At 30.4% G+C, this 16,773-nt stretch overlaps 1 protein-coding gene across 1 annotated transcript in view; it reads left to right on the top strand.

Annotated features, from left to right (window-relative positions):
• The window catches only part of LOC145312594 (uncharacterized), a 174,421-nt gene that overhangs the window by 77,639 nt on the left and 80,009 nt on the right, over positions 1-16,773 (top strand). The window contains exon 2 of the mRNA XM_080151850.1: positions 15,183-15,327. Within this exon, the coding sequence (XP_080007976.1) occupies positions 15,183-15,327 (145 nt within the window). The remainder of the gene's footprint in view (positions 1-15,182; positions 15,328-16,773) is intronic.

Here is a 16,773-nt window from a genome sequence, read left to right as displayed (position 1 = left end):
GTAATGTACATAACTTTATCGGCTATGGTTTTATTCCTTTAGATCCTCTAGGACTTTTGCTAAACTTTTGGTAGTATAAACGGTAGTAAAAACTATCAGTCTTCAAACTTTTCCACCGATAATTTCAAAGCGTAGTTTATTTTATCATATTATCCTCCATTGTCTTATCCCTTGAAATCCCTGGTATTTTTAGTCAATTGGTCAAGAGGTCAATAGGACTTAGATAGTGCGTGTGTGTGGGCGAGAGGGGAGGAAAAATTACAAAACTTTTTGTGTTTTTACGTTCTAGTAAAATATCAAATAATTTGAAAAACTTAAAATTTGCTTTTAAGGAGTGGTGAAATGATTAATTTAAAGTCTTTTCTGTCTCACTATTCTTTTAAAGATCCCTACTAAACTTAGGCGCTTTTGTTGACGTTCAACTTTAATTTTAAATGACATCATTATGTCATGACCAATTATAGATAGACAATAGTGTCTTTTAAGCCTGATATTTACTACGTCATTAAGGGCAACATTGGGCATTACTATTCAATTATGCTTATATGTCGCATTATTACAATACTAGGTAAAAACCATTAACTTGACATGGGGTAATATTTCAAGACCAAGTAACCATAGAGCTCACTTTAAGGATTTTATAGTAGAAATGGATGTAGAATATGCGTCGATATTATGTCAAGGGAAAAATTGTCGTCAACTTAGGTTGCTAACATGTAACTCATTCATTGGTCAGTTTGTTCATTACGTAGGAGAGGAGGGGACAGGGGTAAATGAGTGGATGGGGGGTATGGTTGTTTTAGCCATCTGCAAGCTTATATTTATTAGAGAACATGAAAATCTGGTGTACGATCCAAGTAATATCATATCCATTTGTGTAAAAAGCTTCTCTGTTTGAAAAAATCTATATTTATTAGCTTTGTATAAACATAGGTATGTAAAAAAACACCCTCAAGTGTAAGGGTGGGCAGTTTTTAAGAGAGAAACCTGTTAAACCCTGTGAGAAAATTCACACCTTCCCGTCACTATGCGCAAATTATGACCTGTTGGTCAGAAAAGGTTATGTGTCACACTGCGCTGATTAATTATATTAGTCAATATTTTCAATTTTTTTTATTGAATGTAATAACTTTTTTCGTTGTTTAATATCACAAAAATTTATATTAGAAAATTTAGTCTGTCTGCCACTATACGCTTATTTAATTCATTGGTCAATGTTTAAACAAATCATTTCAATTAATTAATTGTTAATATTTAAACTTTTCACTCGAATTGATGGTTAATTCATTTATTGATACATTCAAAAAATTATATTTGCTATTATAAAAAAAAACTAATGTGCTTTTTTATTGATAATAAAGGGGGATGAAAATACTAATAAATAGGCCTATTTCATCAAAATATTCGGTTGAATTCTTTATATTGTTAGAGGAATCCCCTCACAACTTATTTTACCTCTAATAACTCGTATAATCAACTTTTAAATTGATTTTAAAAAATGGGGGGGGGGGAGGAATCATTGGTAGAGTAAGTTAATCTACCACATATTTTTATACAGACAAAGTCGGTAGTTAAATCCATTAACCAAGTCATTAAAGTAGTGTTACGAGAACATTTTTAGACTCAAAAGTGTTTTTGAAAACCAAACAATTAAAGGCGTCTTAAAAATAGCATTTAACAACATTAAACACCTGTAAGATACTAAAAATAGAAAAGGGGACGCTGCTTGAAAAACAAAACTGATTTGGATTTTGACAACAGATCTATGGTAAAGATGTTTACAAAGATAACCACCTTCCCATTTTTCTAAGGACATTTTTCGTCTGTTAACAATTTTTTTCTGCTACTTGGCTGTGTTAATATTCCCGACACTATTGGTTGATTTTCAAAGACCCAATTGAGAGTCGGTAAAAGGTCCATGGGATGGGGACATACAGTTTAACCCCTTTCCCCTCTAGTGTAATACTAAGACTATATGACCATTAATTTTGTAATATTATTTTTACGGTTTTGTATGAATGTAAGCCCCATATCTCATTTTCAAGTCAACGTAATACATATTTCCTTTAATCTATTGATAAGCAGAAAAAGAATAATAAAGAAATAAATTGCTTGATCGTTAGCGTGATTACAAGTATAACCCCATACATTATGATTATACTAGCGGCTACGCCCCCTAGAGGCCTCTAGGGGCACTTGAGGAGGGGGGAGTCGAATTTGATAACCCAATTTCTTATTTTAGATTTTAAAAGAAAAATTTTTAAAAAATATTTTGGGGGGTGGTAATTTTTTTTTTTGGGGGGGGGGGGGGTATTTTTCATTTTTTGGGGGGTTGGGGGTGTCCCACCCCACAAAAAAATAGTTATAAACCTTCCCGGGACCTATGAGGTGCTACCCTGTTAAGGAGAACCCGATCGGTTCAGCGGTTAGCAAGATACAGACACACATGAGCATAAGAATTTTAAATTTTTTCTTCAGATCTTTAGCTGTTTTAGAAGTTGATAGTTTCTTTTGGTATCATTCACACCAAACCCAAATAAAAACACCAAAGACAAGGGGAAATATGTGAAAATATGAGAACAGCTAAAAAGCTGCTTAAAAGCAGCCCGATCTCATGGATGTGTATCTTGAATATGAGCCGAGAAAATCACTTTGTGTCTTACGGACGGAGAAAAAGACGGATGGATATTTAGAATAGAGTAGCTTCGCTACTTAAAATGCTGTACATATGTCAATATAAATTCTAAAAAGATTTTTCATAGAGTTTATGCTATTCCTTTCCAGAATAATATATTATAAGTGTTGTAAAAAAAATATAAGTTTTGAAAGTACATCATGCATGTTTGACATGTTTTGTGGTATGTAAATGTCCTTGCCTAATTATTAAGACACATATCAGGGATCTAAAGGGATAAGACAATAGCTGATAAATTTGTGTTGTACATCCCAAGTGATAATACACAATAGTACCCCTGTAGATTACAGTTAGTAGTTGAAATGTTTGGATACTCAATTTAAATAATCAACCATTCAAAATTCTATGAAAGACCCCATAGTTATTGAGCCAACGAAAGTGATAACGTATTTATAAAACTTTGGGGACTAGTGTAATAGACAGCCCAATGTCCTCTTCCTCCCTGAGTACATACACACAAAAGGCAATATCAAAAATCAATATTTTAATTTAACTAACCTTAACTTATTTAACCTTTTTTAATACCTAGACAATTTTAGGGATGTAAGAATTTATACAATAAACTGATGTACAACACAATCAAGTCCCCAAAGTACCGTATTAAAAAACTTTGGGAACCAGTATGATATATAGCCAAAAGTACACTCTCCTTGGTATACCTCGTGTTATTCTTTGATTTGTAGCTTTGTCTAAGATAGACTAGAAGAATATGGTTGCAAATTTTGTTTCTTGTCAGATTTGCAAATAGAAGTGTAATGCAAAATACTCAAAACTGCCAATATTTATTACAAAGTCAAATCAGTCCCATTGTGTGCTATAGATTTCAGGATTATAGGAAAGGTATTCGGTTCACTTGGTGCCTTCCCTGAAAGTGCCTTGCGAGCACAAAACCTTCTCAACTTCTACCCTTATTTTTGAAAAAAATTAAAGCATAACCTAACCATATTTGGAGCAAAACACACACACTTTGAGGGAAACCGCTGTTAACACTCTCTTAAACTTTGGTTGGCTGAAAACTTTGGATACCTTTTAAAATCTCCATATTGGTTGTTTTTTACTTGCAATTTTCACCACTAATTTTAATCTACAGAAGTGTTAATTTGGTTCATCGTTGTTAGGGATAAATTTATCCTCCATTGTCTTATCCCTATTCTAATTTTAGATATCTAGATTTTAGGCAGCCAGCTGCTATGCCGAAGCCTGATTAGCTGTGGATCCCTGATTTAAAGCCTCATGATAGACCTTGACTATTTACAGTGATTAGCGAAACATTTTTTGCTCATCATTCTCTACTACTAGCGATGGCGTGCGAATATTTTGGGTGTTTCCCTAGACACAACACATTTTTATAAAACAGCAAAATACTTTGCCTCGTTTTAAAAAAAAAAATACTCTAGATAATAAAACTTCACTTAAACTCATTAAAATACGGATGAATCCTTTAATATGTATCCTATTTTTTTTACTTTTACATCGTTTCTTTTTATGAATTTATATTTAGATAAGCTGTAACCAACAATTAAATTAATTTGAAGAAAAGATATTCGGTAATTAGCTTATTTTTGCGGGAGACACATCGTAGTAAAGACCATCTTTTTTTTGTTCCCCTCAAATATTATTTTACATTCATTTCGCTTATTGGCTGTACTTTATTCCTGGATTAAGATAGGGCAAAACAGTGATAATATGTATAAATTGCTGATATGAATATAGCTATTGTGATTTATTTAGCAAATTTGTAGAAACACCTTACTTTAATGTGCAGTTTTGTTGACTATACAGTTCGCACTTCTTTAGACCCTCTCCCGCCCTTTTATCCAGGGATACAAGGGATAGGTGGATTTTAATTCGCTCCTAAGGGATAGGACAATGGACTGTATATTATACTGTTTCTCACATATTTATAAACATTATCTCTCATTAGTTGGCTTATAAACTTTGGGTTCTTAAATCAATTCTTTGTTTGTTCAAAATAGTAGTGTCAAAACTTTAATTTAATTTAATCTATAGAAGGATTTTTTTTATCATCAATGGGGTTTTAAATCAATGTATTACTGTCTTATCCCTGGGTGGAGGATACCCTTAAAACCATAGTCGTTTCAACTTTAGCATAAATACATATTTACATCTTTATATCGCAAAATTAAAAATCCCTTTATTTGAGTTTAGAGTTAAAATTGCGTGACTTAAACAAACTAAGAATTAGTCTTTTTAAAAGCGAAGCTTTTCTATAATTAGGGTCGGTCCGTCCGTACGTCCGTACAAAGCAACTCTATAATCAAGTCCTAAAAATGTTAGTATGTCCATAAACATTATCCTGAATCAAGCAGTTTTTCAACAAATTTACTCACAATTTTGCTTTGACTCTTATACATTTATATTGTGATTATTCAGTTCTGACACTGTACAAGTATTAATGTCCGTTTGTCCTACCGTTTCAGTGCTTCGCTTTTATGGATGTTGTCATCCTTGTTTTCTCTCACATTAGCTTCCACTAATTGTAGTCGCATACAATTATTACTTGTTAACATACACAGGAATAATTCATCAAAAGAAGAGTTATTTATAGTTTTTTTATTATAAACAGCTTTTTGCGGATATTAAAATAAGAAATTATAAGATTAAAACCAGTATTATTAGTCTCTATAGGTCAAAGGCCCAGACAAACTAAACTGGTATTCTTTTTTTTATGATTTTTATTTTAATATTTGTGAAACATTGTCTGTAACAAGATGCTATTCATGATTTTTCAGTATGGCTGAGAACCGGTTCTAATCCAGCGGATATTAATTAGATTCGAAGCCCTGGGGAACAAAACTATTTACATAGGTCTAATAAAAGTCCTTAAATCAAAAGTTCCGTAAATAATAAAAAAATATTTTTAACCCTTTTAATGCTGTAGGACAAATTATGATCACATTATTTAAATTGATTAAAATTATAAAATATCATTTCCTAATCCCTTTAGTTAATAAGACATTCTAATGAATATAGGATATACGTGGATATTTTTACAGAGGTAAATTTTCGTAAATTTAGCTTGCTAATATTTACCTCATTTATTGGTGAATTTGTTCACCCACTATTAAGTAGAGGGAATGGGATAAAAGAGGTGGATGGGGAGTATCGTTCTTTTAGCCATCTGCGAATATTACATTATCAGAATACATGAAAATCTTGTGCAACATCCATGTAATAATATATCGATTTACATTCTTTGCTGACTTTTTGGGCTTGTCATTGCCTGCTAATTATCATAAGGATACATTTTGTACAATTAAAAATTATTTTTATATGCATAATATGTAATTGGCACAAATTCGCATTTTACAGGCAAATCTACTTTATATTTCGAATCTTCCTTTAGATTTAAAAAAAGTTGTATTTATTTGAATCTTTAAAAAATACTAGAAACATTAATTTCTTTGATTATCAGAAGATTTGCAGATAAGATTTTCATTACATTTACCTATCATATGTCTATAATTATCAGGGATCTTAAGGGATAAGACACTGCCAATGGACAAGAAATTTATGTATACTCACAATAATGAAAAATAAATTACTCATTCTGTAGATTTTACAATTACATTGGAAAATATTTGAAAATCTAATCAAGAACTAATTAAAGAACCCAGTTTTTAGCCAGCGATTAGGAGATTTTGTTTCTCCCTTGGATCCTTGTAATATATAGTTTAATGTACCCTCCCTCTCTTCCTGATATTTATCTATCTATTGATTGTCCTTCTGTAGATATCCTAACAATAGAAATCAATGAGATTCAGGTTCCTCAATTTGACACAAGATTATTCAAAGCTTCTGAGCATAGGGTTGCCATACATAACAGCATAAATTTGACACAAGATTATTCAAAGCTTCTGAGCATAGGGTTGCCATACATAACAGCATAAATTTGACACAGGATTATTCAAAGCTTTTGAGCATAGGGTTGCCATACATAATAGCATAAATTTGACTCAAGATTATTCAAAGCTTTTATAAATAGGGTTGCCACACATAACAGCTTAAATTTTTAACACGATTATTGGAAGCTTCTTATAATACAGTTGCCAGACATAATAGCATAAATTTTACATAAGATTCTTAATATACAAAGCTTCTGATAAGCAAGTTGCCATACATAACATCTTAAATTTGACACAGGGTTGTTAAGGTAGATTATGAAAATAGTTATTTTTTTTTTAATATTGCTAGTTATTATTTTTAATATTTTGTGTTGTATTGCTAGAATGTTACTTGATCTTAAGCCTTACACATATTATATAAGCCTATCCCCCCTCCTCTTTATCAAATATATCCTATTCAAAGTATCAATTTAAACATTCCATGTTGTTGATAATTCATTGTACTCCAAAATTGAATATTGAAAGTTTTATAAAAAGTATTGAAATCCAGTTAATTACATTTTTAGACAGACTAAAGTTTTAGAACTATAATTATAGTTTTTTTACTTAGTTTGAAAAGTTTTAATCGTTTTAAAAATCAACAAACACTGAACAAATTTTTAATTTTCCAGTAGCTAGGATAACTTTTTTAGTAACCTATTTATATACATAAATTTTACATTTTAGTTAGTTTAGAGCATGAAATGTTTTTGCTTTTTTGCTATAGCTCCCTTTCTTACTTTTATTGGGAATATATTTCACATCATAAATGTTCTAAAACAATTTATTTTCCAGAGTTTCGATTCCCGTCTCTGATTAACAGGCCTTTCATTTTAAAAATTAAAATTGTCTAAAGTGTTCACGACTGTTGAACAGTTTAACACATCAAATTCTAAAATTTTGATGAAATTTTTTTTTCACTTTTTTTTCCCAAAGCACTATAAAAAATCTCGTTTTTTCTCTCTCTCCAAAAATCTGTTTTAAAAGTTACCTTTACAACAAAGGAAAAACAAATAGAAATTATATTATGATTTACCTAATACCACAGGCAAAGTTTACAAAAAAGCACGAAGAATAAGATTAAATTATCGTCCATTGTCCTATTGCTATTAGGCACTTGATTTTAATTTGATTTTTAATTCACCTATAAATTAGCATATAATGTAAACATAAATAAACATAAGAACTAGCGTTAAATATTAAAATTTACAAGGTTAAGAGAAGAAAAGTTTACATAGGATATACACAAAAATATGTAGTTAACTTTTTTAGATTTTTGTACGTTGATACTTGTTAAAAGCCTTCTTAGAAGTGCAAATACCTTATAATTAGGGATTGTCCGTACTTCCAATTTTATAATCACTTACAATCATAGAGAAGAGACAATTCAATTATTTAATGTACAAAGCACAGAATTTCATTTTAGATTTTGAAGGGGAGCTTTAAAAGCATTCATTGTCCAACTCTTTAAGAATAAAACAATGTCATAACCTATCGTATCATTTAATTGTAAATAATAAAAGCTTTCCTAAATTTGTTGTGCTAGTTACAATCATGATTATCCTTGTTTTATGTTAATTTAAACTTTTGAGTTTTTGGCAATTTTAATAATTGGACAAGGAAGTTAGGTTGTAAGTTTTTTACAGTAAATATATAATTAAAAGTTGAAATATTTACCTAGTTGGACCAGGCTTGGAGCTCCAGGAATAAGGATAAATAATCAGTAATTTTAATCAATTTTAATCATGTATCAGTGTTAAATACTAGTTTGTGAACCTAATCCTATTTTCAATCCCTTTTATGAGTAATTTTCATAGGCTTTCTGCTGTTGTTATATCAACATAAGACATATCATAATAACATAATATTGTAAACAAGGTTTTCTTGGTAATAATGTCAACTTTAATTTTAGGTAAAAAAAGTCCAGAAATAATTTTTTTAAATATGTAAACCATGGAAATTAAAAGTCAACAAATGTGTCCATGTTTAACCAGATTCTAAGACTTTTACAGGAAGTTAGGAATCGCATAAGCATTAAATGATTTAAATTGATTAAAATGGTCTCCTGCTCCATGTTAACACTATGTTGTTGTTGTAATATTGCTAGAAGGCATGGCAATTAATTTCTGACAATTAATTATTTATACAAAGTTTTACATTTTTGACTTGGTCAGTTACGAATTCCCTGTTGGATGTGCAGTTATTGTGCTGACTTATAAGTTCATTGTTTTATAACGTCAATATTGTTTTAGATTAAAACTGTTATAGTTAGTATTTTATTTAAAAATTGGGAGGGGAAATTCATTGTCTTACCCCTTACGATGCCAAGTTAAAAATAATAATTTAGTATATGAATGGAAGTAAAGTCATACATAAAAATGCTTTTATAACAACACTGATATGTTTCAGGGAGGGAGGGGACATTGGGCTGTTCAATACACTAGTCCCGAAAGTCTGATAAAAACGTGGTTGGCTCAACAACCTTAAAGAATTTTTAATTGTTGGTTCATTAAGTTGAGTGTCTAAACGCTTCAACCACTAATTGTAATCTACAGAAGTGGTAATTTTGTGTATCATCATTAGGGATATACATAAATTTATCAACCGTTGTCCTATCCCTGTAAATCTCTGAATGTGTTGACATAATGTCAGCACAAATCTTTACAGGGTACCAAAAGATTTTAATTTTGATCATATCAGTAAGGTCATCAAAATTAGTTGATTCTTAATTCAAATATCCAATTTAATTGGAAAAGTTTTGAAGTTATCAATAAAATGGTAGGGGGGGGGGGGTAGATGGTCGTTGTAACATGAGCAAATCACTTGTAAAGATGTAGGCTCTAACTTGTTTGAAATGGATGGAAATCATTTGTTGTAATGGCTATTCAGTTAGTTTTTATTTGCTTTCTAGATTTTACCTAATCGTTGCAGTATTCTAATTTAGATTCTGATTTAAAACTATTTTTTATTTTATATGTATTAAGAACTTATTAAAGTAGCTATGTTTGTAAAATTATGCCATTTTAAAATTAGTTAAATTGTTAAATTACACGGATTAAAGGGATAAGACAATTGCCGATAAATTGATGTACATTGTACATTCCTAATGATGATACACAAAATTACCCCCCTCTGTAGATTTTAATTAGTGGTTAAAACGTTTGGACACTCAAGTAAATTAACCAACCAATCAAAATTCAATAAAAGTCTCCCAGGTTTTTAAGATAACGAATAAGAAAACGTTATTATAAGACTTTGTGGACTAGTGTAATAAACAGTCCAATGCCCCCTCCCTCTCTGGATTGTATAGCTAATATGTACTAGGAAGTTTATATTTGAATGAAGTTAATCTAAAGATTTTCTTCTTAATGGATTTGTCCACTTATTTACAGCTTATGACACGGATTATTCAGGAATGCGGGGATGGTGTAATGTTTAATAAATGCTTATTATTATTTTGTGCAAAATTCTGCTTTTGAACTTTTCTTTGAAAAACATTTTTGAATCAATGTATCTTAGTTCTTGAGTTCTCATGTTCAATTAAAAGTGTCAAATGTTTTAAATATTTGGGACAATTCCTATGGGCACTTGAGGATGGGGGTAGGGGGGAATGAAAACTACTTTCAATTCTATTTCTTAAATGATTTATCCTAGGAGTGATTTCTCTTTGGAGTGTGGTGATACACCTCCCTCAAAATAGTTATAAACCTTCCCAGGACCTATGAGAAGCTATACGTATCGGTTCAGCTGTTATACTATTACTTTTGCATAAGCAAATTATAAAATATAATTCATCAAAATGTATACTAATATTTTAGGGCCTTTACTTAATTTCATAACTTAAAATAGCGGCTGGTCGTACGAAAAAGTTTTAAAACTTTTTATTCTGTGCAACCTAGAATTAAAAATGTTTTTTTATTGCAATTGTAGGATGTACATTGTACATGTGAGAAGATTTTATTTAAAATGACACAAACCAGCATCCACCCTTAGATTACAATCAAACAATAAATTATATTTATATAAGAAGTGAATATTTTATAGTTTCTTTAGTATGGAATTAATTATAAGCATTTGTTTCAATTCAAAACAAATTACAAAACATATATTCTTTGGCCGTTGCCTCTTATGCTATCTTCTTTAGAATGGATTGAAAAATAGCCTAAAACCAACCAAATACAAATAGTAAATTTCACTTAAAGGTATAACCCTATCACAATGATTTCGAAGGTGCTTTGACTTTTGTGTCAGAACCTAAATTGGGACATAGTGCATTTCATTACCCTAGGTTTGGTAACTTTATTTCACTATTCATTAAAATCTAAAATGCAGCGGATTTTGAGAAAATTAGATTTGAAAATTTCAAGTTCAATTTTCATCCCCTAGGATTTACTGCATAATCATGACAAGAAAAGCAAAGATTTTTTATTTAAAATTTTGAACAACTTTGCTTTTATAAAGTCTTTCATAAAACCTCTCTATATATGATTTATTTAAGGCTGAATTTCCGTGACCTTAGCAAAGCAATTGATAAAAATGGCCATTAATTAAGTCCCTTCAGGAGTGGTTTTATGAAGAACTTTATAAAAGGAAAGTTGTTTTAAATTTTAAATAAATAATCTTTGCTTTTCTTGTCATGATTATGCGATAACTCCTAGGGGATAAAAATTAAACTTGAAATTTTCAAATCTAATTTTCTCAAAAACCGCTGCATTTTAGATTTTATTGAAAAGTAAAATGAAGTTACCTAACCTAGGGTAATGAAATGCACTATGTCCCAATTTAGGTTCTGACACAAAAGTCAAAGCACCTTTGAAATCATTGTGCTATCATACTACCCGCTTTCAAAATCTTTTGCTTCAAACTAAAACCATTCTTATTTGTAATATAGATATTTTTACTGTCTCCAATTTTGTGTTTTAATATGCTTGTGTGTTAGATAATTCAATTCCAGGCGACGAATGCACAGTGTCCAAACATTTCAACCACTAATTGTAATTTACTAAAGGGATAATTCGTGTATCATCAATTTATCGCTCATTGTATTTTACCTTTAGATCCCTAAAAGAAAGAAAGCTCATAAAAAGTTTTCATTTTGAAACAAAGACAAAATTTGAACAATAGCAAATCTTAATTAGTTTCCAATAAGTTCACTCCTAATGATCCTGTTAGACATGGAAATATTTTGTTGACAAGTTTTGGCTTATGTCGACAATGTACATTCTAATGAAATCTCCATAACTTGCCACAAATCAAAAGGGATAAGACAATGGCCGCTAAATTTATGTACATCCCAAATATTGATACACAAAATTACCCATTCTGAAGAAAAGAATTAGTGGTTAAAACGTTTGGACAGTCAACTAAATGAACCAACCAATCAAATTCAATAAAAGTCCCCTTAGTTATTAACCCAACGAATAAGTGAAAATCATTTTATAACAGTCGACTAATTGGCTTTTAATAAGAATAAAAATTACATATATTTAAAAATACTACAATGTAATTTCATTTTCAATCATATTATGGCAATTAACCGATGTTGTTATAATACCAGCACGAAAGTTTAACAGACAATTTCTAATAAGGTATCAATCAATATATTTTTACGTCTAATCTTCACTAAAAAGAATTTGTTCTAAAAAGTTTGGGCTGAAAATAGAGGTGTTAGCTAGTGTAAGAAACTACCAATAGATGCCATAAAACGTAGAAATTGTAGCCTATTACACAAATTATTCGCCTATTTCAATTGAACTTGAATAATGAAAAGTTTTATATTTTTGTTTATAGTTTCAATGCCAAAAATACTAAATAAAAAGTTAGTTTAACAAGTCAGGGTTTAAAATCAAAATAAAATTGTAAATGGGCTTTTGACTTACTTTAATATTTTTTTTTATAGGGTTAGGTTTTAAACCTCATTTGTGGCTGTGGCTATGAAGATTTAAACCATAGATAATGAATTATATTGGGCGCCATAGACAAATATTTCTGTTTCTTAGTCCAATTAAAGGTGTGGATAAAAAGAGGCTTAACTTTCGGCCAAGTAAACCAGAGATGGGGACATTAATTCATGAATTTTAATCATATTTTGTTAGCCTGCTTTTTAGTAGCGAAACTGTGTTATAATTCGAAATGACCGTCCGTTTGTCCGTAAGATACTATTTGGGAGAATCGTGATTTTCTCAGATTACATTATTGAACATAATTAACTGTAAAAAAGCAGGGAGTAAGGGAGGGGACAATGGATCGAATATTCAATTGTTAGGAGTCTCTGACTTTGGGGACTGGCTTAAAGGGAACATGCAAGAATTTAGCAGTTTCTAACCAATCTTGGGGACCAATTATGAATGACGTCACGCAAAATCATGCATAATCTCGCGGCAAACTAGCGCGTCAACAGAAAGATAAACAATAACAAGCAGACAGAATATTTTGATTTTGAAAATTATTTTGTAAATTGAATCATTACATTTTTTAGATCTAATTCTTGTTTAATGTTAATTCATTCCGATTAGTGCGTTGTAGAAAGGAATTATATTAAGATTATTAGTTATTATGAGCAAAGCCTTCCTATAATTAGGTCCCGCACATTTGTACGTCCGTAACGGTTAGCTCTTTTCGTTACTTTAGATATGTTAGATGTTTCTTATTAATTTAATGTAAAGGCAAAAGTTTTTTGTCTTTAGCTTAATATTTCTGTAATTAATGATCCGATTAATTTCAAAATTTTAGGGAAAATTCACGAAGTCCTGAGTTGTTTAAGGTTTGTTTATCATTAAAATCTCAAGATGGTGTTATTTTATTTTTCTGTCCTGGATGCTAGGAGCGCAGCTACCAGTTATCCTAAGATATGTTACTTAAACCTTAAGATCTTTAAAATTAAGATGTACTTATGTTCTCATCTATTTTATTTATGTAGTATGAAATTTGGACGCAAGGTATCTCATTTTTATTTCGTTAAATGAAATAACTTGAGTTAAAAGTTCTGTAGGAAGGTAATTGTTTTAGTAAGTTTTGTAATATAATTATTTAAAGGCTTTTTCATGTCTAAGCTTTTTAATAAATACAATAAAAAAATTTGGGTAAAAGATGTTTTAAAAGTAAAATGGTATGTTTCCTTAATTTTCCGAAGTTTAAATAATAACAATTATGGAAATGAATTGTAAACAAAGGTTTTGATCTCTAGAATCAAAGGCTTGTAGTAAAGCATCAGTTTAAGGATGGTGCATTTCGAATTAAAAACAATTCAAAAAGTCAAAAATTTCCACTAAAGGTTGCTATATTGCAAATACTTGTTTTATCTGGAAATATCTGGGTTTTCAACCTTAAAGGGTCACAACTATAAAATTGAATTAACTGCCCATTGTCCCCTCCCTTACTCCCTGGTAAAAAAGCCATGCCATACTGATTTTAATTTTTGCAGATAATATTATCAAATCAAATTTCCCATCATTCAAAGGAATTTTAATGTCTTTTGACCACAGAACTATTAGCTTTGCATTTTCTTTATTAGTATTAGGCACTTCCTCTTTGAACAAACATTACATGATTTAAATTGATAAAAATCTATGAATATCTGTCTCTGATCACTGTGCTATTACTCACCTCTCTTTAAGTTAATCAATCACAAATTTTCAATTAATCTTTTTCTTCTGTCAAAATAGTTTTTTTGGGGGGAGGATTGATTTAGTGTTGGGGGAGGGTTAATATAGTTTAGAGGGAGGATTACCGTAACTTATTAGGAAGCGTGAGGTATTAGGAAACAATTAATAATCTAGTTTTTTAGAGTCGTAATGCTACTCCTCAATTCAACCTAGTTTGTCTTAATGTCTGAAAAGCTTTATGTAAAGTTTTACTTTTCTTATCTCCCCTTAAACCATCTTTCCATTGATTTTGTCTTGGCTAATGTCTGGTTCTGCAAGTAGGTGGCAGCATCAACATTATTTATTTGAAATGTTTTAACATTAGTTTATAATTTCAAAAGATCCTAAATGAAAGAACAATAAACGAATATGATATAAAAAATTACTATTTATTGAGATAAAACATTAATGCTTGTTTGAATCAAACTATCAAGATTTAATCTTAAAGCCGACGAATGAGAGATCGTGTTTGTAAAACTTTGAACACCAATATAATGTCAAGTCAATTATTGAGAACTTCGCAGCAAGTTAACACAATCCTCCTTGTTTATCGAGAAAAAGATTGACTTTTGGTTTTGTTGAAAAAGATTACTTTTTTGAAAGGAGAGATTAATGAAAAGTAGAGAGAAAGCGTTTTTTGGTATTGTGTATTGATTTGGATTTTGTTAATTTAACAAGGATATTAATATCCAATTATTTTGAACCAATCAATTATTTTCGGAACCTTCTTTTATCCGGTGAATTAGAACCGGTTCTCAGCTATACTGAAAAATCATGTATAGCATCGAATTACAGACAATTTTTCACTAAAACTAAAATAAAAGTCATAAGATTAATAACAGTTTTTTTGCCTGAGCCTTCATTTCAATATCCACGACTCGCTGTCTATAATACGATGTGTTGAATAACTACTATATTTCAAAAATATTTCTATTTCAGAGACAACGCCGTGTACCGTAGTAACAGTTTCAAGTACGAGCGGAAGAGTCCAAACTTCGGCATCAAGTTAAAAACGTTGGATCCACCGCCGCCGGATCCGGTCAAACAAAAGGCTGTAGCCGCCTCCCAAGCTCCGCCAGTACAGGTAAGGTGTTATAGTTGATTGGACGGAAGGACGGAGATAGCGATAGTTACAAAGTAGCTGTGCTACTTAGATTTTGTCTATTTATTATGGTAGCTTATTCAAATTGATGTAGAATATACGTGGGTATTATGACAGAGTAACATTATCGTCAATTTAGGTTGCTAACATTGACCTAATCTATTGGTAAGTTTGTTCATCAAGTTTAACTTGATTACATATTTGGTGTAAGATCCCAGTAATGATAAATTCATTCTTATTAAATAAAATGTCGCTAAGACGCTGTATAATACATTACTGATGGTCGTATTAGTCCTTGTTTTTTATAATCTAAAAGTTAACGCCATATTCTAAAAAAATATATGTCTGCTTTTGAAAATCATTTAAAAATTTTCAATTATTAAGCAAATAAAAACTTGTTTACCTTCAGACTAAACTTATTTTGGATGGAAAGATGGTAAGATAATTAGTTGTCTATCATTAAAAACAAGGATATGCTTGTACATTAATCGTAAAATTATAAATTAATGACCAAAAAAATATCGTATTATTACTTGTATTCTACTTCAAATTTTCACTCAGCAAGCTAAAATAAAATTTCCCATCTTACACCCCCTCTACAACATTTCTTTCCCTCCTTCTGGATGAACGAACTGACTAATAAATAACCTGGGAATAGCAACCAAAGTTGACTACAATTTTCCCCCTGTACTAATATCTACGTATATTCTCCATCCCAACATAAACTATCGAGGACTAAGGCTGAGCTTCCCTAAAAAAATTATTAAATTGATCCAGCTGTAAACAATAACATACGACATTTGACGCACAGACGTATTAAAAGTAATTTAATTAGGGAACCTAAACCTTTCAGAAAAATAATTCGCGCTGAAAAAAAAAGAAAACCCGAAATACAATTCATTGTCAAATATTTATATTTTAGCTTTTCTTGTGAAAATGTTTTGGGCACCGAAACAAAGATATGCAAATTTATCAGGGATCAAGGATATTACATTTGAAGATAATCCTATCTTCCCCCATTTGTTATAAGATATATTCTTTCTTTAAAAAAGAGTTTGTGGGGGAGGGGTGGTAGAAGTAAATAAAGATGTATTTTTTGCCAGTATCCTTTTCTTCCCTGAAATTTATATAAAAGGATTAAAACAAGGATGATTAATGTTCAATATTCAATGCTAGCGTAAAAACTATAAAGCAACGTTTCAACTAGAACACAAGAATCCACCTCTGGTCTTTTATTTTAACAACACAAGTTAATAAGCTTTGTTTGTTTATTTTCTGTTTACTTCTATAGCCTTTCTTTTTAAAAATACGTCAATATTCTGCACTACAAAGCAACTTGGTAGTGGACTGACATATATACAGGAGTTACTTGTAGAGTAACTTTGCTACTAAAAAAAAGTTTGCAAATATCCTAAAATTGTTGGCAAG

This window comes from Acartia tonsa, chromosome 2, assembly GCF_053477335.1.
Source record: "Acartia tonsa isolate MP-2025a chromosome 2, ASM5347733v1, whole genome shotgun sequence".
In the NCBI taxonomy this organism is placed as follows: domain Eukaryota; kingdom Metazoa; phylum Arthropoda; class Copepoda; order Calanoida; family Acartiidae; genus Acartia; species Acartia tonsa.
This window is presented reverse-complemented; position numbering and strand designations above follow the sequence as displayed.